We start from the raw sequence: 25,941 nt of genomic DNA, 5'->3' as shown, positions 1-25,941 counted from the left end.
CATAGGTGAAGATTCTAAAATGTATACATGCACTATTATGGAAAGTAAAGGCGCTACCTTTGATGCAACATTTTGCATGGAGGATAATATTAAATCGTGTAGCAAGAAAGGAAAATTTGTGCCATAGGAGAATAATGATAGATAATTCTTTGTGTCTTGGGTGTGAGTTATGAGAGGAATCAATTAACCACCTATTATTTAGTTGCAAGATAGCAAGTTTTGTGTGGAATATGTGAAGCAAATGGATAGATTATGTCTGACAGAGATAAAGGTATGAGCTTGGATAAGAAATAGATTTCAAAAATTCACTTTCACATTGGTGCATATGCCCCGTAGCATGCATGAAACCTTTGGAGAAATAATTTGGTAGAGGGGACAAAGGATCAAAGTGGCGCCTATGACACTTTACACCAGCAGCAGGTGCCCAAAGGTTAGATAACCTGTTAAGCAAATGGACAATGAAAGTAGATTTGATCGGGACTTAGAGAGTCATTAACTTTTTGTGCCTGGTGTTAATTGATGTTACTCGTATAATTATAACAGAGTGTATAGAGAGAAGCATAATAACAGGATTAGGCATCGATTAAGTTGATCCAAATTGAATAGAATCAAATGTAGGTGATAGGAAAAAGCCACATAGCAAACGACTGATAGGTAGAGGTAAGATTTTTGAATTAATGAGTCCATAACGTGAAGGCTGCTACATTGCAGCAGGGTCGATATAGCTTTTAGTTTGGTTGTATCTCCATTTCATATTCCATTACTTCCATTTCAATAATACATAATATGTTGTTATGGAATGCCTCACTGTTCAATTGCTATACAACTGTAAGGTTTGGAAAAATAAACAGGCATTAGTCGTGGCAATCAGAGGCTGATGCAACTAACAGGTGCAAATCACTCTTTTGACTAGCCATACATTTAAGTTGCAGAGAATTGACAATAAACCATAAAAACTATGCTCTATTGGTACTGTAGGTCCAATAGGTGACTGTATCATTGATGACAATATGCATATTGGGTATGATGAATATTAAATGTAGAGGCTATTAGGAAATCGTTCTTTAAGAATTTTTGAAGAGTTAATCTAATAATTTTTTTAGTATAATAAGTAAATAAATAATTATTAATTTTAACAAATATATAAATCATTCTTTTATTTCAACAAGTACATAAACCATTCTTATTATTTTTTAATTTTCTCATAAAACTAAATAGTCAAGTATTATTTGTTGTTATTGTTGACTACGATTGATTTAAGGTATTTATAAAAAGATTACTCACATAAATAAGATAGATAAATATAGCGTCCTTAGAAGATAAGTTGATTTAGGTAGCATAGAATAGAAAGTTATTACACTCCCACTATTTTACAAGTTGATACACACAAGAAAATATAAACTCTATAGAAGATAAAAGAATGTATTGTAGTGTTGTTTGGTGGCTTTATGTATATATAGAATGCTCAAATTTGACCATTGTTTAATCAATCCTTTTCAAGATATTTTCCTAATAATTTGAACAACAAAACAAAACATTTGCTATTACAAATTTAGATTCATATATAAATTATGATATACATACGGATTATTATCAATCGATAAAATCGGGTTATTTAGAAGAATTTAATATATAATAATAAAATAGTTTGTGAACCAAAAAATAAAATTTATATGTAATTTTTGCGGGTTAGGTTACCTAACTTGTGTGAGAAAAATATTTTTGAAAAATAACTGTCCCAAAAGAGTGGTTTAATTCTATTGAGAATCGAGGAACATATAAATAGCATACGAAAGATAAATAGATTCCTGGAGCCCGGTTGTAAGTGAAGTGAGGCTTGGCGCGGTTTCATTTCACCGAAGCAAGTTGGTGACTCCATTCGTATCCCTCAGCGTATCCAAATACTACGTTTTCGTTTTCGCTCCATCCCTTCCTTCTCTGCCATCAATTCATTTCGTCTTATAAATTTAGGTTTAAAGTCTACAATTTAGAGAAGCAGAAATGGCATCCATGGCGGAGAAAGCGGTGCCGAAGCTTAAGCTGAAGCCTCGACGACTCAAAGGCCACGACGATAGCACAACCTGCTGCATTTCCTCACGCGAACGCTCTAATGTCATCGTCACTTCCGGCGATGTCAGTTTCTTCTCTCTCTTATCCAATTTTCGAATGCCATTCCTCTTATTCATATCTTCTGTTGCTTCATTACTAATCACTAGGGTTCAAGATTCATCAATGCTTTTCTTGATTTAATCTTTTATCATTATCATTATTATTTTACTATTTCATAATTTTAATCAGCACTTGCTGTGCTTGTTTTTAACACAGGATGGTCGTGTTTGCTGGTTTGACCTGCGATGCCCTGATGTGCCGCAACTAGTTATGGATGTTAGCGTGGAGCCAGTTTCGTCCATTTGTTTCAAGTCAGGTCTGTTTTATTTATTGGTTTTGATTTCACTTTTCCATCTTTGTTTTCAATTTGTTATTATGTTTTCATTTTCAATGCAGTTGAGCTATTCTTCGTGCACACTGGTTTTGGGGAGAGAGGGTTTTATAGTGAGGAAGGGAGTGGGATAATTTTGACATTTTAGTAAGATTATGCATGGGACAGAATGTTGTACCATGGTTTATTTAGCAAAATGTTTTCAGATTCTCGTCTTGTACTTCATCATCCTGTTGGGAAAACAGCACTCTACTCACTCACACACACAGAAACACTAATTGAGAGAAAATAAGAGGGATTTTCTCATTTCACTTAAAACATTACAAGTATTTAAAGTTCTGAATGACAGTTAAAACAGTTACAAAACTTTGATTATTATAACACATCCTTTTTTATTTGCTGTCTTAAAACCATTTTTGTATCACACATGGGACGAGTTTTTTGTACCGTCCAGCAATCTTTTTTTCTGTGGACAAATCAAACACATCTTAATTGCAGTAAAATATCCCATCGATAAATCCAGCAGATAAGTTTACTTAGTTACATCTCTTAAAAAACAATTGACATTTGAACCAGGGATGGAAGATACGATTTATGTCTCCTCTGGAAAGGAAATCAAGGGTTTTGATGTGCGATTGGTAAGCATGTTATGGTGTCCAAGATGTATGATTTTTCTGTCCTTTCTATTTCCTTGTACAATATGCCCTCATTTGCTTTATTACTGCATATTTAGTTTCTTCTAAAGGATATCTGGATATACATGCGTATTTTGTTATTCTTGCTCTACCTTAATTATTTGCTCTTTAGAACGATTATTATCAATTATACTGATCCTCTGTGTTTTGTTGTGTACTGAAGGCTGCTGCCCAATGGAAGCCATTGGAGAGTTATAATTATAACAAAGAGGAGATAAACAAGGTAGATACTAGATAAGTGGTTAGTATTCAAATATAATATTAGACACTTATTTCCAGATTTTCGAATATCCCTACTGATTTTTGGTATATAAAAATGAAACAAAGTTCTATTACATTTATTGAAGGTGTTTCTTTTATCGTTTTGTTACTGTCAATAAAGGCTAGCATAACTCAGTTACTATTTTGTTCTTTGGCTATTTCATTTCTCTAGTCTTAATTTTTTCAATGGTCACATCACTTGTACTTCTCTATAAAATCAAGCAAATTGGGGTTTCATGTCCATGTGGATTTAAATGATAAGAGACATTAGTGAATTGTGTTGCAAGAGAGAGGGTGAGAAAAATTGTGTTCCAACTGCACGCTTGATCTATTATTTACAAATTGGTTACAATCTATTGATGGAGTGACTGAGGAAATAATTTGGGAGCTATTTACTGCCTAATAATCACATCACACTATCTAGCTTATAGCCTAATCACCATCCAATGAGCATAATTATATTTGACCAAGTGCTGATAAGTAAGTTGTAACATATTGTTAATCTTCTAACATTCTCCTTCAAGGTAGTCTTAGGCGTTGGAAAGTGCAGATGATGCAGGGTTTGAGGTGTTTTCTGTAGTAGACTTGCTTGTTATAGGGAATGGGCGTTGACTTAGACCAGAAATAAAGCTTCTAATGGAAAGCTGACTGGTAGATGCTTTAAAATTCAGTTGCTGGAAACGGGGCAAAATTAATTGATGTCTGTCCAAATATAAGACCTAGAAATTGAGGGTGGACAGGAAGGAGGTCAGAGTAGCACTGTAAGGGTGGGGTGTTGCCAGAAGCAGGTTGCTGCATGCAAAAGCCATGCACTCTCATGGTGAGGAAGTTGTGTATGTAGCGAAGGTGGTACTGTATGGAAGGCAGATGGTTGTGGGTCTCGGTGATTGGCCAAACGGATATTCTGCTTCTAACTTGAGGTCACCAGCACTGAGAACAGTCTCCAGTTGCAGATGGTATGAAACACAATTACTAAGGATAAACAGAGGACTTTAAAGAAGTCCAAAGAGCACCATTGGATAAAACACAACGAACATAAATCAACTAGAACATGGAGAGTATTTCTCATGCCCTGGGAAGGTAACCTGTGGCAAATCCGAACTAGGGAGAAATGGAGATGGAAGGAGACTGCATGCCTTAAAAGTTAAGACAGCCACTGGAATTTCCAGCAGAGTGAATGCAGACACCAAATAAAGGGTTCCCATCCTTTGAGCCTGCAGAAAATAGTAACATAAGTTTTTTGAGAATGGTACCACCTCACAACAAGGTGATGGTAGAGGTGGAGGTCGCTAGCCAGGAAAATCTTGTCGAAAGAGAGTAAAAAAAAGAAACTCATAAAAAAAACATTGACGATGAGCAATACTCGCAAAAAAAAGTTAGTAGTAAACAATACTTGCAAAAGAATGTTAGCGGTGAACAATGGTTGGAAATAGCTCGATGAAAAAAGAAACTTGTTAGAAAAATGTTGACAATAAACATTACATGCTGGAAAAACATCGGCTGTAGATAGTACGCACAAGAAAAAGGTTTGTGGTAAACACCATTTGTCGAAAAGCATTGGTGGTAAACAATCTTAGTTGCAAAAATGTTGGTAGGGAACAATACTCATTGAAAATACATCTACGTTAAACAATAACACTGACTGGAAAGAAAGCTCATTGGAAGTCATTGGTGGGGAACAAGGGCACAATCGATGAATTGTGATATTGGTGTTGAATGGTGTATTTGGTGTGAATAGTGACAACAGGGGGACATGGAAAATTGGAAACGTACACAATTTTGATAAAATTTACTCTTATGAGTAATGGGCTAACTAGGAAAGCACAAATTTGAGTTCCCTTCTTGTTAGGCTTTGATACCATGTTAAAAACATTAGTGACAAAGCACATCATGGAGAATGGTAGTACTACTTTATTACCATGCTGACAAGAGAGAAACAAAGAATGACTATAATAAATTGTATGTATTGTACACACGAGTATTCTTATTTATAATAAAGAAGAGATACATTAATAAGTAACAATATCAATATCCAATAATGAGAAACATTTGGTAAGATATTTCCCAATAAAATGACATCATATTTAATCAAATTTTATCTCTAATAGTCATGATTTCCCTAAACACGTTTCAATTGAAAGTCTCCCTATTTTATTTTTGTTCTCTTTTGGGTGGGAGACATTCTTCAATAGCTCTCATTGCCGAGGGTCTTGATCCTAAGAATAAGAGTATTAAAAGACTTGTTCCGTCCAACCTTACTGTAATCTCTAAAGGTGTGGTCAACTAGTTGGTGTCATACAATCAAAAGGGATGATTCAGGCACATTTGCTATAGTGTGTAGTTAGATACTTTGGTGGCTCATTTTTGAACTAGTTGTGTTAAGCATAACTAGCCTCCCATTACCTTATTTCTCCAAGTTTACGAATTTACAATTGCTATAGAATAAGTACTAATACTATGTTAGACTTTTGAGTTTAGGATCTAACTCAAACCAATAAAACCTGCTTGTAAGGTAGGGTGTTAGGTTTTCGCTACAGTCTACCAATAATTAGAACATACATAGGGAACAAGAGAATTAAACTAGGGTAAAAACTTTCTCATTGTATTATTCCAAAACGTATCACCTGAATAGGTAATATTTTTGGGGTTACATAGTCTTGGGCCTAAACGAAAGCCCATTTGCTAATAGAAGTAAACCTACATTACATTATGTAATCCTTCATCCACTGAGGCTGGTCCTTCTGTCAATTGGGCCTGTCTGTGTTGTTGGGCCCTGTACCAACATAGGGATCGCTCAAACTTCATAAGCTTTATTTAATTCATATCTTTAATGAATTTGGGATTAAAGATACCCTTTCAACACTGCAATTATGGCAACCTAAGGAAGCTGCAACTAAGGCAGGTCAAGGCTTTCAATAATTAAGGTGACTTTCCAGCAATTTTTTTGTATGACTTTCTTGACCCACACAGGATATTGAAATTATTAAACTAGATTACAACACTATATTTAAGCTTAAAGATGCTTGTGCATTCCTTCATTCTATTGTAATATCAAGTTATCCTATGTGAGCTCTTTTGCTTATAATGCTGTTATAATATAATAATCTATCTGGTTTTGCAGGTTGTATGCAACTCAAAGTCCTCATTTCTTGCTGCAGCAGATGATAATGGTGAGGTTAAGGTATGCCTTGTATTAATTCCTCTTCTGATTTCCTATAGTATTATCACATCTATCAGCTCTCGATGAATATATCCATTCCGTGGGCCTATGGCAGTGGGGCCTCCAACTACAGTTTAGAAGAGAAAGAAGAAAGGGTTAAGAGTATAGTTGATAGGATAATTATGTTAGGAGGAAGTAGTGGAGGGAGCTAACAGAATGGAAAGTTGTCACGAGGGAGAGGCAAATTTGTGGAATCATGGACGAGATGTTGTTATGAGGGTGGTGGGGGGCACGGTGAGGAGTGAGGAGTATCATTGTGGGGTGATTGTTGTCAATGGGAAGAAAACATTCTTTGAGTACTTTCTTTTTTGTAGTTTTTATTGCTTCTTTCTTATGTTAACTGGACTGTAATCAAGGCTAGTTCCTTGAATTCCCAACAAATATTAGTAGTAAATTCCAGCCCTTATCACCTTTCCACTTGTAATGCATTATTATATATGAAAGTCATTATCTTCGATTTTGATACGAGAACTGAACAATTTCAAGTTTTCTTGATCAAATAAGTTTCTAATGTGAAACAGAAAAACGAAACACACCGTCAATCATTGAAGGAAAAAAAATATATTCATACTTGAGGCTGTTTGACAATGTATGGTCTCTCCCTTCAATCATTTCCTTCCTACATTTTCCTCCTTCTGCCTTATTATCCTTGTTGCCCTAACAGATTCAATTTCTTTCCTCCAACTGCCTTGCCATGGGTGCAAGTGGTTGCTTTGGATTCACATTCTTTCCTCTGCTTAAAGGTTATTGGTTATTATCATTCTTGGCAACTTTGGGAGAAAGTTCACCAACACTTTCATTTGAAAATGAAAGTATAGGCTCCACATCTTCAATCTAAACTTCGAAACACTTGGACTGGTAAATGATCTGTTAGAATAGGCTCATAATAGGCTTTATTAAAAAGTTGTTTTGAGTTGTACCCAAGATTCTATAGGTGCCTTTACTTGTTTTCTACTCTTTTCTCTTTTTCATAGTATGTCATTAATCTACAATTTGTACATAAATACGAGAACCTAAGAGCACACACTTTCTAAAATATTTCTTCTCTTTTTATTTTTCTCAAGTTGGTATCAGAGTAGGTTAATCTCTCTCTGCTTGTCCTTGTCTTGTTTGATGAAGAAAATGTTGTTCGGCCACCAGTTGTCATTGGGTGTTGCCATCGACAATCATAGTTTGCTCAATTGAGCATCTCTTTGAGTGAAGACCAACCCTATCGATCTAGAAGGCAAAACTACCTCATGAGTGGCCTTTTTGCCAGGCGTGTGTTAGCACATGCCGCCTCTTAGCCACCAGAGTGATGTTGTGCCACCAGAATTCATTTCACCCTCCTCTCTACATCCAATTCCAACCCCTATTTGTCTCTTCCTTATGGGTTGGTTGGTTGTTTGGCTCTCCTTTTATCTTTGTAGATTTTCCGTTTTATCCCTCTTTTCTAGTAGAAAATGGCTTATGGGCGAATACACTGTTTTTTAGGTTCTCCCACCATTAAGTCAAAAAAGCTTAATGGGAAAGTTATTTGACTTGGAAAAAACCTAAATCCCATCCAAAATCCTCCTGAGTCATCATCACCACCTCTTACTACCTCCCATCGAGGACCCAAATGACTAGCCCAATGCTCCAACATGAGTCCTCTTCATCAAGTCCTTCCAATCTTCACTCGATACCATAACTTCAGGTAATGACGATTCAAGTTGACCATTGCTATCCGAAAAAGATATTTTTTCTATATGTAATCCACATCCTATGTACAATTATCTTAGTTATTGTAGGTTGTCTCCTTCCTATTTTATTTATCTCCTTTGTGTCTTCAAGTACAATTCCTAAAAGTGTGAATGAAACACTTGATCATCCTGGAATGGGATGAGCTAAGATTGTTGAAATTCAAGGTTTTAAACATAATAAGACATGTGAGTTAGTTCCTCTTCCATCCGGGAAGAAGACGATTGGGTGTTGTTGGGTTTATGTTATTAAAGTTGGAACCAATTGTAGAAGTTGATTGCCTCAAAGCTAGATTGATGACCAATGAATGCTTTTTCTTCAGTGGCAAAAATGACTATCGTTTGCCTATTCTTTGCCATGACAACTATTTGTCATTGGCCTCTTCATCAATTGGATATTAAAAATGCATTTCTTCATGGTGATCTAAATGAGGAAGTCTCCATGAGAATCTCGTGGGTTTGTTGCTTTGGGAGAGTTTGGTTTGGTTTATAAATTGTGTTGCTCTCTTTATAGTCCCAAACAATCTCCATGTGCTTGGTTATTGTTGAAACCTTTGAGGTGAAAGGCAATAAGATAGATCATTCGATTTTTTACTGTCATATTTCCTTTGAAAAATGTGTTTACCTAATAGTATTTATTGATGATATAGTTATTTAAAAGAATGATACTAGTAGTATCTCTCAACTAAAGGAACACTTTTTCCTTTATTTCCAGACCAAGGATCTTGGATGTCTTGAATAGTTTTTTAGGCATTGAAGTAGCCCAATCAAAGGAAGGTATTGTAATTTGTCAAAGTAAATATGCTCTATATATCCCAAAACAGATGGGTATAATTGACTGTGGACCAATGGATAGTCCAATTGTCACAAATAAGACATTAATGGCATAATAGTGTGAATCTTTCTTTAACCTAGACAGATATAGAAGTCTTGTTGGAAAAATAATTTATCTTATTATTATTGGACGTGATTTGTCTTTTGCAGTTGGTATTGTTAGTTAGTTCATACAAACTTCTTGTATTGATTAATAGAATGTTGTCATTCATATTCTATAAGATACCTTAAAAAGGCTTTAGGACAAGGTCCTTTATATGAAGATAAAGGGATTACCAAAATTTTTGGATATTGTAATGCTAATTAGGAAGGATACCTATGATTAAATGTTCTACTACAAGATATTATGTTTTCATTGGAGCAAATATTATTTTTTGGAAAGACAAGAAACAAAATGTAGTTGTTTGATCAACTGTTGAAGCTGAATATAGGACAATGACGTCTTTGAGTTGTGAACTTATGTAGGTAAAAAAGTTCCTCCTAGAATTAAAATTGAGATTCAACAAATAAAGATGTAGTGATAATTTTGCATCTCCACATTGATTCCAACCATGTGTTTCAAGAGAGGACCAAACATATAGAAATTGACTACCATTTTATTCAAGAAAAGTTGTTATCAAAGGAAATTTGTGCTGAGTTTATCGGATCCAAGGATCAGCTTGCAAACATGTTAACAAAATCCTTGAGGGCATCATTTAATTTATTTGTTTCAAGTTTGGTACATATACAATCCATATGCTCCAACTTCAAGGGGAGTGTTAGAATAGACTTTATCATATGTACCTAGGGTCCTAAAGGTGCATTTACTTGTTTTATACTCCTTTCTCTCTTTCATTGTATCTTGGATTAATTTTTAGTTTCTATATAAAAATGAGAACCCAGGAGAGACTTGCTTTTTGTCCTTTTTTCTCAAGTTGATCAATTTTCCAGCTCCTCATCATCAAAATGATCTCCAATTCTCTTATTCCCATTGGTGAAATTGTTTGTATTCAAGAACGTCCTGATGCACTTCTTTAATCTTTACCAGCTGAATATGAATCTGTGGTTGCTCTTGTTAATAGCAATCCAAACCGGTTTGATTTTGATGATGTTGAATCTATTCTTCTTGCTCAAGAAAGTAACCTTAATAAACAGAAAGAGATGCTTGATTCTGTTTCTACCTTGAATCTTACTCAAGCACTAGTTCAGGTCTCTTCACAACAAGCTACAACTACTGTTTCTGCGTGTTAAGAGAATTTTGCAGGCACTAGTTTTCAGCCTGCAAACTCTAAGTGATAACTCCTATTTTTCCAATCGTTAAGGTGGTCGTTCAGGCTGAAGAGGAAAAAGATATGGCCGAGGAGATGGTAGCAATGTTTAGTGTCAGGTTTGCTACAAGTTTGGCTATATGCCTCATATTGTAATATTAGATTTAATCCAAATTATGCATCGGATCCACTAAATTATGCTCCTTGGCAGCAAAATTAATACCCTGCCTATTATGATGGGAACCCGTAATTAGTATATTCACCCTTCCCCTTGTGCTATGCCAACCCTTCCCGCAACCATCAACTTTGTCTTAAGCCTCAAACTAATCAAAGTCTACCCTCTTGGATGCATCTTGTTTCCTTCAATGACATTTACTAGCAATATTGATCTATTACATAAGAAACCACAAATTTGCATTGTATTCTGCCATAAAACATGACTAATACTGCTTTTAATTGATGAGTTAAAAGCTGATGTCTTTTCTTGTATAATTTGACTTACTATTTGTTGTTTTGTTTACAACTTTAGTTTTCCCATTTCTTTAATTTGAGAAAAGCCAAGTTAACATTTAATATCATACAAATTTCATTTTCTTCATTATTAATTGAAGTTTCTTTTACAGATAATTGACATTCGCCAGCAATGCCTGTATAAAACACTTCGAGCTGGTCATACAAGTGTATCCTTGGTTTTTAGCTATGCTTCACTACATGGCTTCTACTGATGTAAATCAGGAGTTTTATCTGAACTCACTAATGTCTCATCTTTCCAGGTCCCCCTTCCCCACTAATTTTTTCTCATATTATTTTGTTCTATAACTATGTGAATATACTGTTTAAGAGAGCAGTTCTCAACTGTATACCGCTGTCATAAGCTGGATACAGCTGTCTGTTGTTTAGACTTGTATGTATGTCTGTATCTCTATCCTTTAATAACAGAATGCAGTTTTTCTTCTCATGCTTTCTCTCTCTTTTCTTCAATAACTAGTAAGTAATTCAATATTATTGTTTACCTTGACCTTGAGTTTTAGATATGTAGCACTGTGGAATTCCTTCCTTGGAGATCTTGGGAAGGTATTTAGATAAACTCTTGCTATTTTTTATGCATAAAACTCTTTGATCCCCTCTTCCTCACAGTACAATTCATGGTATCTAATGAGAATAAGGGTTTGTTTAGATAACTTATTCAAAAGCATTTGTAAGAGAAGAAAATAAGAAAAAAATGGAAAAAGCTTCGTGAGTTAAAATTAGTTTATGATAAGTTAAAAAATAAACTTATAGAAAAATTAATGGGAGAGAACTTCTAGAAATTAGCTTAGCTAGAGGTTAATTCTAGCTTTTTGAGTAGTCTTTTTCATTTTTCTTCTATAAGTAGTTCAGAAGAAGTTTATTTCAACGGACCTTGAGATATGGTTATGTGTAGAGTAGATATGTGTGAGTTGTCCTTGTAGCTTTTTAGAATACCAATTATCTTATTGGACAGTGTCAGAATCCCATGATTTATGCTGCAGTCAATATTTCCTTGCAGTTTTAATTACATAATGAGGATATTTAATTACATTCCATAATTAGGATGATTAATAGGCTGAAAGTATATTTTATATTTATTGTACAGGATCATTATCCTGAATTAGGATTTTCAGTTATTTAAGTCTTTGTATTTTATTTAAGAGTAATTCCTCTTCTATGAATAATATCAGAAACAGTTTTTCTGACAGAAAGGAACATAAAAGTTTGTGTCAAATTCTACATGCTCTAACCAAGAAGAATACAATTGTTGGGAGGGTATCAATATTATTCTACATGCTCATGACTGCTTGAGACACTTTATTCTCATAATAATGCTTGTGTGGATGTGGATCACATTGCAGTGGACACGTAACCAAACATGTGTATAACTTCTGGCTTTGTTATTGCTCCTATCATTAAAACAAATAATCATATTATTAAAGACAACTAGGAAACAAAATAATCATTCCCTTCTTAAGAGGGAATGGAAAGTACTACTAATTCCTGATTAGGTTGCTGTGATTCTTGTTTCTATCGAGACACAGCATGACATTTTTCTTCATTGACCTTTAAGGTCGGTTTATTTAACAAAAATATTACATGTTGAAATATGACTGCAGTTCAAGGTTTTTTTTCACATAGATTAAAAATAACAATAAATATACCACCTTTTGAAACATGTGTACTTTTATTGAGACTAAGAGAGTATGAATTGGGAGAAAAATGAGGAATAAAAAATTTAATGCTAGATTGAAAAGTGAGAACATGAGTCAATTTGGATTTTTAAGTCTATGTTGAATGAGAGAAAAGTATATGGAAGATATGCTGAAAAACTGTGTATGGACTATACCACAAAGTTCTTTTTACATAAGTTGATTCAAATTATAGGATATTTTATTTCTATATACATGATATAATATGTTTATAAATATATTCTAATAAATCGAATTCTTTTCTTATAAGATATTCCTATAATTATAAAGATGCTAATTAATTAGGAAACAAATCAAAATATAAAAGAAGAATAAATCTAAAAGATCACTTAAGATACTCTCAAATATTCTAAAATAAAATCTTCATATATTTATTTATTTATTTTTAATAGTCTAAACTGCTGTCATTTTGGGATGGAAGGAGTATTAATTTTCTGATTTCTGATTTCTCATAGTAGTTTAACTTTGTGATATCGTTTCACCCCATACAACTTATTTTGTGAACTCAATTATATTAACAATATAATACTCATGCATTCTGAGTGGATGTAAACTACTGGCGATTGTAGGTATGAAAATTATATTTAGGAAAGTTATAACAAAAATATTTAGAGTCCTAAGACTAACGAGTTGGTAAGATTAATCAAAAGAATTTGTGCAAGCGCAATAATCTATTTAAAATGAAATTTTGGAAACCTTGGGGTTAAAGTGTATAAGGTTTTACAATAACAGCCTCATTTGTTTGTGTAAATTTCATGCTAGTATTACAGAAATTGGCATTGGCATCCATATGTATAGTAACTTGGCTCCATTTTTATTAACCTTTTTTCCCAGTCATTAGTGGAGGTCTTGATTCAATGCTCATGTTGTGGGACTTCTCCAAAGGGCACCCCTACAAAGTAGTGGACTTCGGTATAAATATCTTACTTTGTCTTTAGAAAGTTTTGTATGAGATGACTTGATTATCTAAACTAAAGTCTCCTGTAGTGTTTTTTTTTCATTTGACATTTGCAATGGCAGTAAGTCCTCACATCTCGTATCTCTACTTTTTTTTAAATACATGTAGCAAAAGGAAACTACTAGGATAATGATTTTTTAATTATGTTCAAAGGCTTGTGCAACCATAGCCACCCTTCACCATGATTCTACCGCAGATAAAAAGAATGTTGGGCCACTTAAAAGTATTTTACTAATGAAATAAATATGAAAATGCTGTTTAGTGACTAGTGACAATAGAAAATGCAAGTCCCAAGCGAGTATGATTTTGAAGAAACAGAAAATGTTAAAGCATGGAAGTTTTGGATATCTGTATATGAGGCTTGCATGTATGTGTTTCGATAATAACTGAACAGGCTGACACTTAGTGCATAATGATGCTTTTGCTATTTTTGTCCTTTTAGTTTTAGAGTTGGAACTTGGAACTATTTACATGGAGCCATTTCCTTTTATTTACTTTTGCTAACATGCTCACTCTAAAAAATGGTAAGAGTAATAAATGATTGACATGAAATGAAGGGAAAACGTAATTTTATAAACAAATGAAAGAACAAGTAATTTGTTATTCCTGCCCTTTCTTTGTTGCAGCTACGTTTGATGTGAGTAGTAGCATTGCTGGGCGGTGTGTCAATCCTGCTTTTGTTCATGCAATAGCTGTTCCAGAAGTTGATATGCTAGATAAATTAGACAAAATATGTGCTGTTGCTAGGGGTGATGGAGCTATTGATGTGATTAATATCGAAACAGAAATGGCTTCTACAAAATCAAAAAGCTCTTCAAATTCTCGAAAAGGATCACACTCAAGATCAAAAGATGGTAGTTCATCTAGCAATACAGAGGCAGATAAAAATGGTAAAAAGAGGTTGCATTTGGATTACACTTTAGGTGGCCATACTGCGGCTATTTCCAGCCTGTAAGTTCATTATTTATCTGCAATATTAGCAACTGTAATGCCAAATTCACGAATGACTTGTCCCCTAACTCATGTGGGTGACAGGGCATTGTCAATGTTCGGGGAAAGAGGGAAATTCTTGATATCTGGAGGAAATGATAAGTTTGTGAAGGTGTGGAATTGGTCCCTTTATCTAGATGCTGGGTTAAGTGAGGATGACAACAATGATATCCTACATTTGAACATTGAAGTACCTCGAAAAGTGAGTTTTTGTTATAAAATTTCGTTGGAACTCTTCGATTGGTTACTCGTTTTGCTTATGCCAAATGTCTATAATGCATTCATTTGTACGCTTTATTTGGCAGGTCAATTGGCTGTGTACCACCTCAGCTGATACAGAAAACCTTGTTGTGTGTGATACGTCTAAAGTAGTAAAGGTCTACTCTATAGCATAGTTTAAAATTAGAGGACACTGATTCTTGGAACGTGTATTCCTGGAGAGCAATGCAAACCTAAAATGACTGAAATTGTTATGTTGCACTTATGCTGAAGATCGTGCTCTTTACAGGAAACGTTCTAAAAGCACAAAGCTCTTAGCCTAGGTGCCTGCTTTTACTATTTGCATGGTGTGATTCATGCCATGTTTACATGCACTTTTTCATCCTTCATATGATTTTGCCTGCCTCTATAGCATATACTCCTTACTTCTAATTTCGGGTGTCAAAGCTATTATTTGTAGTTGTCCAAAAAAAGCTGTTATTTGTAAATATCTTAGGTCTGGTAGAAGTGAAGCTAGTCTTGCTTGGTGTCTTAGTGCAAATTGATGTCTTCAAGTAATTTTTAGTGAAATCTGATTAAAGTAACTTGTTCTACTGTACATTACCGAGCTAAAGTGCTAAATGGAATGAATAAAGAAGACGAACCTTGATATTGCATTTTTCTTTTGCGATGGAAATTTTACTCTATAGTAATTTGTGTGCAGGAATTGGTCCGATATCTGCACAAGTAACCCACCCATTTTACACTTAGACTCAACGATGACCAAATTCATGCCTAAAGTGGGCGAAATTATGTTTCATTGATACATCTGTAACCCACATTCAATATAATCCATAAACGATTTTTTTTAGAAAGTTATTTTATACATGCATTATTATCTGAATTTGGACTTGTTTCTCTACTGCTATTTGTCGTTGAAACAGTGAAGTATGGGAGTAGAATTGAAAATGAATCTAATTAACGTCGTTAAAATTTTTGTGAAAAACGTTTAGATTTTATTTTTATTTCTAAAAAGTATACTTTATTTTTAAATGTTTGGATGAAACAAGATTTTTTTTTTCATGATATTAGTATACTTTTTTGACAAAATAAAAAATAAAACAAATATAAAGTTATTATATTAGAAGTGAAAATAACAAATAAAAAGAAATGGACATTTTGTAGGTGAACAAGTTCTTGTATGTGAATTTGTAATACACTAAGTCTACTTTATGATAATTATCTTGGCTCGATTGGAAGAAAAATTATAAAATCAACTTATTTTAATTTAGTAAATACATGAATTAATTTGTAAAAACAATGTTTTCATTAATTTCTTCAAAATTTTGATTTTGAAGTTATGAAAAATATTTTTAATTTCAAAAAATATTATTTATTATTTTTCTTCTTGTAGAAAATTCTCAATGTTAATTAATAGGAAAAATATCCTTTTGACATAATAACATACTAATGGACCCATATAGTGCTATCCTGTTATTGAGAATAGTTAATGAGATTTATGGGAGTTATATTTTGGGGAGGATTAAATATTGTGTTTAAGGATAAAAATATATATCTAACATATTTAATATTTGGGAGGATGAAGTGTTGTATCATTTCGAGTTATTGGATGTATAACGTTGGAGCAACATAGAATTGGAAAATTTATTGCTAGCAACAAACAAACCAACTGATGAAAAGTTCTCCATTTAAAATTGGAAAATTAGAGATAATTAAATCAAACTTATTGAATTATTTGAATCATAGGCTGAAAAAAATGTCTCAAGATGAGTAAAAGAGTTAAATTTAAAAAATTAAATGTAGACTTAATTAAAACTACAAACTTTAAGTAAGGTATATTTTAATTGATTTATAACAATTAATATTTACTCTTTCATCATTTTTTAAGTTTTCTCAGGTTTTTAATGTAATATTAATAAATAAAAAATTTGCGTTAAAAGATAAAGTAAAAATAAGAAAATAAGATTAAAAGAAAAAATCTAAATATAAAAATGTATGTAACTGATGTTTTTAAATGAAATTATTATTATTATACACTTTCCTACGTTACTTATATATATATATTTTTACCTTAAACTCGTAAATTTGGGACTTACTATATTTGTTTAGTAAAACAAACAAGATTAATTGAATATATAACTAGTCAAATTTAAATAATTCACGAGTGTTAAATTCATTTACATCCCTATAAATATTGAAATATCATTATTAATTAGTTGGGTCTCACTTTGGATATTTATGATGAATGACATTCTTTAAAAGTCAACTCATAAATTATAAGTACTTGAGTTATATTTTTATTAGAGAAAGGAGAAAATTCAACAAAGCGAATCACAATTAAATAAAGAAATATTTGTTTCTTTAAGTTAATATTTTTAAAATTATTAGAAAATCTCGTAACCTATTCGTATTGCTACGTTAACTTTGTGTTATAGTATATCATAAATGTTCTTGATGGTAAATGACTTCCATGTATCAATTTAGACCAACTATTCAAAGAGGATCGATATTGATATTTGAAGTTTAAGAGATTGTATTGTTAATGAAATTTATTGTGTTGTTTTATTATTTTTTTAAAATTATTGTTGCTAAATCGTCATATGATAAGTAGAGTCACATAGTAACACACAATAATACATTTGTAATATATTTACTTACTTCTATAACACACTGTTAAAAATGGAATAACATATTTTGCAATCTATTTCTTCAATATTTTTAGAGTGTATATTATTAAGAAGTGAACTTTAATTTTAACCTAAATAATTATGCGACTGACTTATAAGATTTGTCTTACTCACTTATATATTAAAATATATCTTTATTTAAGTTGATGTAATATATATATATATTTAGTAGACAAAATTTATGTTTGACAATTAATGTGAAAATAATAATTTTTTATGACGTGAGATTTATACACTACTTTAAGAAATATATTTTTTAATAAATGTTAACTCAATTAATAATAAGTTGAAAATTATATATTGCTAGTCGTTTTTAGAAAAACAATTATTAAAACACTTCGATAAATGAAAACATTGAACTTTATTAACATAATTTCCGAGGAGAGGAGAAACACAACTAAGAAAAATAAAATGAGTGAATTTGTTTTGGATTGAAAGTAAACGAGAGAAAAAAGAAATATAAAAGAGTTGAACTTTATTAGTCCTTTATATTCTCTAATAATTTTATGATCAAAATTTATTAGAAGTTATAAAATTTGTTGGAGATCCCACTTCGACTAGATATTAGAGTCTTTCATAGTATATAAGTGGTGTAAACCTCACCTCATTGAGCCGGTTTTATGGGGTTGAGTTAAACTTAAAGTTCACTTCTTAACATGGTATGAGAGCCATTTTGAGTCTATTCTAACTAATATTTGTTGGGTTTATCAGGCCACCCACGGACCGTTATCGGACCACTCATAACATATATCTCCACGCACGATAAGTGGGTGCAAACTTCCCTTATGAGCCGGTTTTATGAGGTTGAGTTAGGCTTAAAGCCCACTTCTTAACAAAATTAGATTTTTTTTATTAAAAAAATTTAAAATTTACAAAATTTTATAATCTTTCAATAAATTTCAACCAACTAAAAGAAACATTTTCAATATATTTAAAAGTTGCATGAAACACTTCTTGGCTTATTTTATTTCAATAATTGTTTCGTGGACATGTTCATTGCATTCCCAAAAATAATATATGAAATGTAAGAAAAGGTTTTTAAATTACATATTTTTCAAGACTTAGAAAAAAAAATATTTTAGGATGAGAATTCCAAAAATATATTTCGAAAGGTGCAATCTAAAATAACTTTATCCTTAGGAATAAAGTTTGGGAAGAATTTAAAGTCTATTCAGAATATTAATTTGGAAAGCAAATTATTTTAATTTCAGGAAATCTAAAATTTAAAAACTTTGTACTGAAATAGGTAATCAGAATCTGCACTACATGGTTCTATGATTGTATTTTCAGAAAATATCAAACCACCAAATTCATCACGTAACAAGAATTAGAAGGAGTTCAACTATTATGAAAAGGTGGAGGATTAATGAATAATCTAGAATTTTAGATTATATATTGCATAACTATTCTTGATTTCTATTTCAGAATTAATGTCTTGAAAATGTTTTCGGAATGCATAATAGGAAAAGTTTTGGATAACATTACTCTGAAAAGTATAATTTTTTTGAAAGGTTACCTTTTTTGGTTACAGTGATAGGTAAAGGAAGCAATTATGCGGTGAAAAAGCAATTCCTTGAACTTCCAAAGTTAACATAATCACTTCATCAACTGATGTAACCTACTCAGCTGTCAACTGAAGCCTCGTTTACACTTCCCGCCATAATCTGATACATTGCTCCCTTCACCCAAAAAATAGACGTTGCTTCTCTTCTCTCAGCCTTATAGTCTTATGTTGTTTACCACTTTAACCACAACACCAACTTTCCAACCTCACAAAAGGAACCCTCCACCACCACCTCCACCTCCACCTCACCATCCACACATCCTTTGCATTTCTATACGCTTGCTTTCTCCACCCTTCCAAAAGGTTTATGGTCTTTCATATAAAACGGATATGAGCTTCAGAGGCAAAGGTCAGTGAACGATTACAGCCTTTTTTTGGCCCTTAGATAGAAGGTGGTGCAAAAATAACCAAAAGATGGTGCAGTCTGGTGTTCCCCTCTGCAATACTTGTGGGGAACAAGTGGGACTTGATGATAATGGGGAGGTGTTTGTGGCTTGTCATGAATGCAATTTCCCAATTTGCAAGGATTGTTTTGAGCATGAGCTCAATGAGGACCATAGGGTCTGCATGAAGTGTGGCACTCCCTATGAAGGTAAACCCTTTAATGCTACATTTTATATGTTTCTAATTTCTAATTCCAAGAAAGAATTTCTAAGTTGCTTCTGTCTGCTATGTGGGTTTGTAGCTCTTGTATCCCAAACTGATGATCTTAGGAGGCTTATTACATTTAAAGAATCATTCAACAAAGTAATAGAGTATATTAGTTTTACTTTGTGAGAAAGAGGCAACGAAAAGTACTTAGCATTGTTTAATTAATCTATAAATCTTTTAGATGACTGCTTTTTTTTCTGTTTTCTGAGAATTCTTTCTCACTCGAGTAAAATCATTTCATGAAGTGGTTTGCCTTTAGAAACATCCTAAGTTGTCCCCTTTTGTGTATTTTATAGAGAGAACAAAAAAGGAGGAGGAGGAGGATTTCCATGAGATAGAAGTTCATGAAAATCAATCCACGATGGCTTCCGAAATCAGTAACTCTCAGGTGATGGTTTACATGGAATTGATAGTTGGACAAGTCTTTGTTTTTAGGAAAAACAGCAACTTTTGGAATATTGTTTTAATTGTTTGCATTTGCACTAACAGTCACAACTTGAATTTTGTAGGATGTTGGACTCCACGCTAGACATGCCAGTTCAGTATCCACGGTTGATAGTGGTATATGAGAGAAATTTCAGATTATTTTTCCTTACAATTTCTTTAGAAGTAAGCATTGATCATTATAATATGGTTCTTCTTGTAGAAGTACACGAAGAATCTGGGAAATCATTTTGGAAAAATAGAGTTGAAAGCTGGAAGGGAAAGGATAAAAAGAACAAAAAGAAAAAGGCTGCACCAAAGGTAGAAAATGAGGCTTCCGTTCCACCAGAGCAGCAGATGGAAGAAAAACGGTGAGTTCAATGAGAAATGACACAAATCTCCCGAGATGGGTAATTTAATATGGCATTATAGAAGTATGCCTTGTGCATTAGGCTAATTGTAAGAGATGTTTAATTTGAAGCATGGAATTAAGCAAAAAAATTTGATTAATTTTCAAGTGATGTGAGAAATCATACATTTTTCAAGGTAAAGTCTCATAGTTATAAGATAAAATCTAAATGTAAAAACATTTCAATATTTTATCCTCCTAATGAGATATGAAGAATCAATGGAAGACATGTTTTTACTATTTCAACTGTCAGGACCACTTTAATCATCGTTTTTACTCTTCTTCAGTGTATTGAAAATGTAATTTACCAGCTATTATATCAAATTAAAATTTCATTTTTTTTCCTGTGTATAATAATTGCTTTTGATCATTCACCAAATTGTTTTGCAAGACTATTGATTTAATTTGAGTACATTTCATGTATTAATGACTTTTGTTGCAATTCTCTGATTGCAAATCTGTAATAAAATTCATTATAATTCACATGGCGATATATTTTGCAGGCCCACAGAAGCTGCTGCTGCGCCACTTTCAGTAACTATTCCAATGTCAAAATCCAAAATAGCACCATACAGAACTGTGATAATAATGCGATTGATAATATTGGGTCTTTTCTTCCATTATCGAGTTACCAACCCTGTTCATAGTGCTTTTCCTCTGTGGTTGACATCTATCATCTGTGAGATCTGGTTTGCATTTTCCTGGGTGCTAGATCAGTTCCCTAAATGGTTTCCTGTCAATAGGCAAACTTTTATTGACAATCTGTCTGCAAGGTAAATGCACAAAATACTGAGATATTAAGATGTCTCGTGCCTTGTTATTCAAGTTGCACTAGAATTCATATTGTAGAATGGGAATGTTTTTGTTTCTGTTTCTTTCTCTTCTAGGAATTGCAAAAGGCAACTATAGAAATGAACTAACGAAATATATAATCCAATTTTTTAGCTACTCCCTATGTAAAAAAGTTCTATATGATGAATGTGATCATGTGTTGTCACATCATTGAATAATTTTGGCTATGACGAGTTGAAAACTGTTGCGTAATGAGTCAAATGATTTTAATGAACATATTATTAGGGGAGAGTGGAAGTTTACTCTTAGTCAAAATTATATCCATTCAATAAAGTAATACCGAGAAGAGTTGATACTGAGGCTGTACTTTGGATGCTGATGCACACTTCTATAATGTCATGCCAGGTTTGAAAGAGAGGGTGAAACCAATGAACTTGCCGCTGTTGATTTCTTTGTCAGTACAGTGGATCCTTTGAAAGAGCCACCATTGATCACTGCTAATACAGTGCTCTCTATCCTTGCGGTTGACTATCCAGTAGATAAAGTATCGTGTTATGTGTCAGATGATGGTGCTGCAATGCTCACATTCGAATCTCTTGTGGAGACTGCTGACTTTGCAAGGAAGTGGGTGCCATTTTGCAAGAAGTTTTCAATTGAACCAAGAGCACCCGAGTATTACTTCTCTCAGAAGATTGACTACCTGAAGGACAAGGTGCAACCTTCTTTCGTGAAGGAGCGTAGAGCAATGAAGGTACGTGTGTAAAGCTTCCTACTTATGATTTCAGCGAAAGAACAGCTTTGATAGTCAGATATATCTGATTTACTTGTATTCACCACCTTGTTTTTCTAACATGAGTATCTTAGAGGAACCTCTTCATGATTGATTACCTTTCAATTCTGCCAGAGAGACTATGATGAGTATAAAGTACGAGTTAATGCTATGGTAGCTAAGGCTCAGAAAACACCAGAAGAAGGATGGACTATGAAAGATGGTACCCCTTGGCCGGGAAATAACTCACGTGATCACCCTGGCATGATTCAGGTATGTCCACTATTTCTGTCTTTTATGATCATAAGATTGGCAAGTTAAGTTCTAGCAAACAATTATTACTACATATTCACGTAATACTTTAAGCAAAATTTACGTTTACCACTTTCAGGTTTTTCTTGGACACACTGGTGCCCGTGACATAGAAGGAAATGAACTTCCCAGGCTAGTTTATGTTTCCAGAGAGAAAAGACCAGGTTACCAACATCACAAGAAAGCTGGTGCTGAAAATGCACTGGTATGTGCAGATAGTTCATTGATGTTTCATATAAAGGATAATAAGATTTTATAATGTTAGATGTTTGTATGGATTTATGCAGGTGAGAGGGTCTGCAGTTCTCACAAATGCTCCCTTCATTCTCAATCTTGACTGTGATCATTATGTTAACAACAGCAAAGCCGTTAGGGAAGCAATGTGTTTTCTCATGGATCCAGAAGTTGGTAGAGATGTGTGCTATGTGCAGTTCCCCCAAAGATTTGACGGTATTGATCGTAGTGATCGATATGCCAATCGCAATACAGTCTTCTTTGATGTGAGTTAATATCGATGCGAGATTTCATCTAGGGTCAATAGAGAAGTGGCATCTCCTTATGTGGCTGAAACTTCAAACAATTATTTAAATACTCTTCCTAGTCATGAGATGAGACAAAAAAGGATTAGTTTTTCTATGTTTTGCGATTAAGAGTCTAATTCTTTTGCATTTCTTCTGTTCCTGTCCTGATATTCTGATTGTTAGCAATATTAATGTAAAGATTTCATCAAATACACACAGTACATGCATGCAATGCGGTAACTTTCAACAACGTTGAAGTAAAATCATGGACACAACTCTATACTTCCCAACCCTCATCCCTATTTGATGGTTTTTAATTGTTCATTTCAGGTTAACATGAAAGGACTTGATGGCATTCAAGGACCAGTATATGTGGGGACTGGGTGTGTTTTCAATAGACAAGCACTTTACGGCTATAGCCCTCCTTCTATGCCCAGCTTACCAAGATCATCATGCTGTTGCTGCCCCTCGAAGAAGTCCACCACAGATGGCGTTTACAGAAACGCAAAGCGGGAAGAACTTGAAGCTGCTGTTTATAATCTCAAGGAGATTGACAGTAAGCTTAGTCAATTTTTTGAATCAGTTTTAAGGAAGCATAAGAATCTTTGAAATATTCTTCTGGTTTCTTTTCTTCATTCATCCAGATTATGATGACAATGAGAGGTCAATGCTGATTTCACAAATGAGCTTTGAAAAAACTTTTGGCTTGTCTACTGTTTTCATTGAATCTACACTAATGGAGAATGGAGGAGTGCCTGAATCTGCAGATCCCTCAATGCTGATCAAGGAAGCCATTCACGTAATTAGCTGTGGATATGAAGAAAAGACTGATTGGGGAAAAGAGGTTTGGCTTAAATATTATATTTATTTGTGTACTAATTCCTTCTTCAGGTTCTCATTTTCCTATTCCCTTTTCGAATTATACTTTTGTTAATGGACTTGTACCATTTAAAATCTCATTCTAGATTCATTACTTCACTTTTTTACCTGTAGTTGCTTCATTGATTAATTAAAACCCTTTCAGATTGGTTGGATTTATGGTTCAGTAACAGAGGATATCTTAACGGGGTTCAAGATGCAATGTCGAGGATGGAAATCAATTTACTGCATGCCTTTGAGGCCTGCATTCAAAGGGTCTGCACCTATCAACCTGTCTGATAGATTGCACCAAGTCCTTCGATGGGCACTTGGATCAGTTGAAATTTTCCTAAGTAGACACTGCCCCCTCTGGTATGGATTTGCTGGAGGCCGTCTCAAATTGCTGCAGAGAATGGCTTACATAAACACCATTGTGTACCCTTTTACATCCCTTCCACTTATTGCTTATTGCTGTTTGCCAGCCATTTGTCTCCTCACAGGAAAATTTATCATACCAACGGTAATTTCCTCATCTTTGTTTTTGTTCTAGCATGATTAGTTAGAATTATTATATTTTGAGTAATCCCCATGGTTCATCTGTAAATGTCCTATGAAAAATAAATATTTATAACAAAGCCCGAGAAAAGTGTTCATTACTAATCACCAATGCCTTACATTGTTCTATACAATTTGTCACAGCTTTCCAACGTTGCAAGTCTTCTCTTTCTTGGACTTTTCCTCTCAATTATAATAACCAGTGTGCTTGAGCTGCGCTGGAGTGGCGTTAGTATTGAAGATTTGTGGCGTAATGAGCAGTTCTGGGTGATTGGAGGTGTTTCAGCCCATCTATTTGCTGTGTTCCAAGGATTTCTAAAGATGCTGGCTGGTGTTGACACCAACTTCACTGTCACTGCTAAGGCTGCAGAAGACAGTGAGTTTGGTGAACTTTACCTTGTCAAGTGGACTACTCTCTTGATTCCTCCAACAACCCTTATCATTGTTAACTTGGTTGGTGTTGTTGCTGGATTCTCTGACGCACTTAATGGGGGGTACGAGTCTTGGGGACCCCTCTTTGGGAAAGTGTTCTTTGCATTCTGGGTGATTTTTCATCTCTACCCATTCCTCAAAGGTCTCATGGGTCGCCAAAACCGCACACCAACCATTGTTATTCTATGGTCAGTGTTAATGGCCTCTGTCTTCTCTCTTATTTGGGTCAAGATAAACCCATTCGTGAACAAAGTTGACAGTGAAACCCTCTCTGAAACCTGCATTGCCATAGATTGTTAAGTCACTACAAGAATGTTTACCAAGAGGTTTTGAAAATATGTATAAGAGTGCATGGGACAATACTTGTAGCCATTTTGAACTGAATGGAAAATCTAAAAGCATTGGCCTAAGTATTTATATTATCTATGAACGTGAAAAATAGAGATTTTTTATGTCCATTGAGAAGTTGAAGTTCAAGTTGTTGTTCGATTTATTGTCACTGTTTCCATCACCATGACAAGATTACCAATGTTCCGCATATATTTGTCTACCAAACTCACCAATTTTCTTTGCGTATAACTCACCAGCATTACATTATTGAATAAGCCTATACTTCAAACTTTCTTGCTATTAGCAGGACTCATCTTCCCTAGCCTTTCAGGTCCTACACAACCTATTAAGAAGTGATTTTTTATACCCTAACACTAACCAAGCGCTCCTTAACTACAACCATATCAACATTAAAGATTTTATACAAATATCAAAATACCACAAAATCGCGATACAAATCTGCCTCGACTAAAAAGATTAGGAACTTGAATGCATAATAGATCACTACAACAATACCACATATAACAAATTATGATAATAGAAAACTTATTTAAATTTTTCCTTTCTTATACTCATCCCTATTTTCTTTTTAATTTTTTAAAAATATTTTATTATTATTTAAGGATCTATAATAGTCTTTCATTAAAATATTCAATATTACATTATAAATTATTACTCATAATATTTACCTTTAAAATATATTGATTTGTTTTTCTTTTCACTAAATCAAACTTGTAATGGTTATTGCTTTGTCTATATATCCCCTAACGAACTTCAATTTGCAATATATAAATAAAAATATATTTTTCTTCCCTTCCTCGTCTCTAATTCCAT

At 33.5% G+C, this 25,941-nt stretch overlaps 1 protein-coding gene across 1 annotated transcript; it reads left to right on the top strand.

Annotated features, from left to right (window-relative positions):
- Positions 1–1,804: 1,804 nt before the first annotated feature.
- LOC137809498 (cellulose synthase A catalytic subunit 8 [UDP-forming]-like) lies at positions 1,805–25,317 on the top strand. Its single transcript, XM_068610605.1, has 24 exons — positions 1,805–2,133; positions 2,326–2,425; positions 3,017–3,078; positions 3,299–3,358; positions 6,518–6,577; positions 11,039–11,095; positions 11,447–11,489; positions 13,472–13,549; positions 14,222–14,546; positions 14,631–14,787; positions 14,891–14,974; positions 19,416–19,647; positions 20,003–20,094; positions 20,216–20,267; positions 20,353–20,500; positions 21,042–21,311; positions 21,736–22,081; positions 22,235–22,372; positions 22,491–22,616; positions 22,699–22,911; positions 23,263–23,488; positions 23,577–23,776; positions 23,957–24,310; positions 24,490–25,317. Exons 1-24 carry the CDS (start codon positions 2,002–2,004, stop codon positions 25,075–25,077), a joined length of 4,143 nt encoding a protein of 1,380 aa, XP_068466706.1. The 5' UTR covers positions 1,805–2,001; the 3' UTR covers positions 25,078–25,317.
- The last annotated feature ends 624 nt before the right edge of the window (positions 25,318–25,941 follow it).

Source organism: Phaseolus vulgaris, chromosome 2 (assembly GCF_000499845.2).
Source record: "Phaseolus vulgaris cultivar G19833 chromosome 2, P. vulgaris v2.0, whole genome shotgun sequence".
NCBI lineage: Eukaryota > Viridiplantae > Streptophyta > Magnoliopsida > Fabales > Fabaceae > Phaseolus > Phaseolus vulgaris.
This window is presented reverse-complemented; position numbering and strand designations above follow the sequence as displayed.

Excerpts from the sequence above, each read along its gene's own strand:
- LOC137809498 (XM_068610605.1), top strand. The coding sequence starts at position 2,002 with ATGGCATCCATGGCGGAGAAAGCGGTGCCGAAGCTTAAGCTGAAGCCT. Across the intron at positions 14,975-19,415 it reads TAGTAAAGGTCTACTCTATA|ATTACAGCCTTTTTTTGGCC; the intron begins GCATAGTTTAAA and ends GGTCAGTGAACG. Across the intron at positions 20,268-20,352 it reads AGTATCCACGGTTGATAGTG|AAGTACACGAAGAATCTGGG; the intron begins GTATATGAGAGA and ends TTCTTCTTGTAG.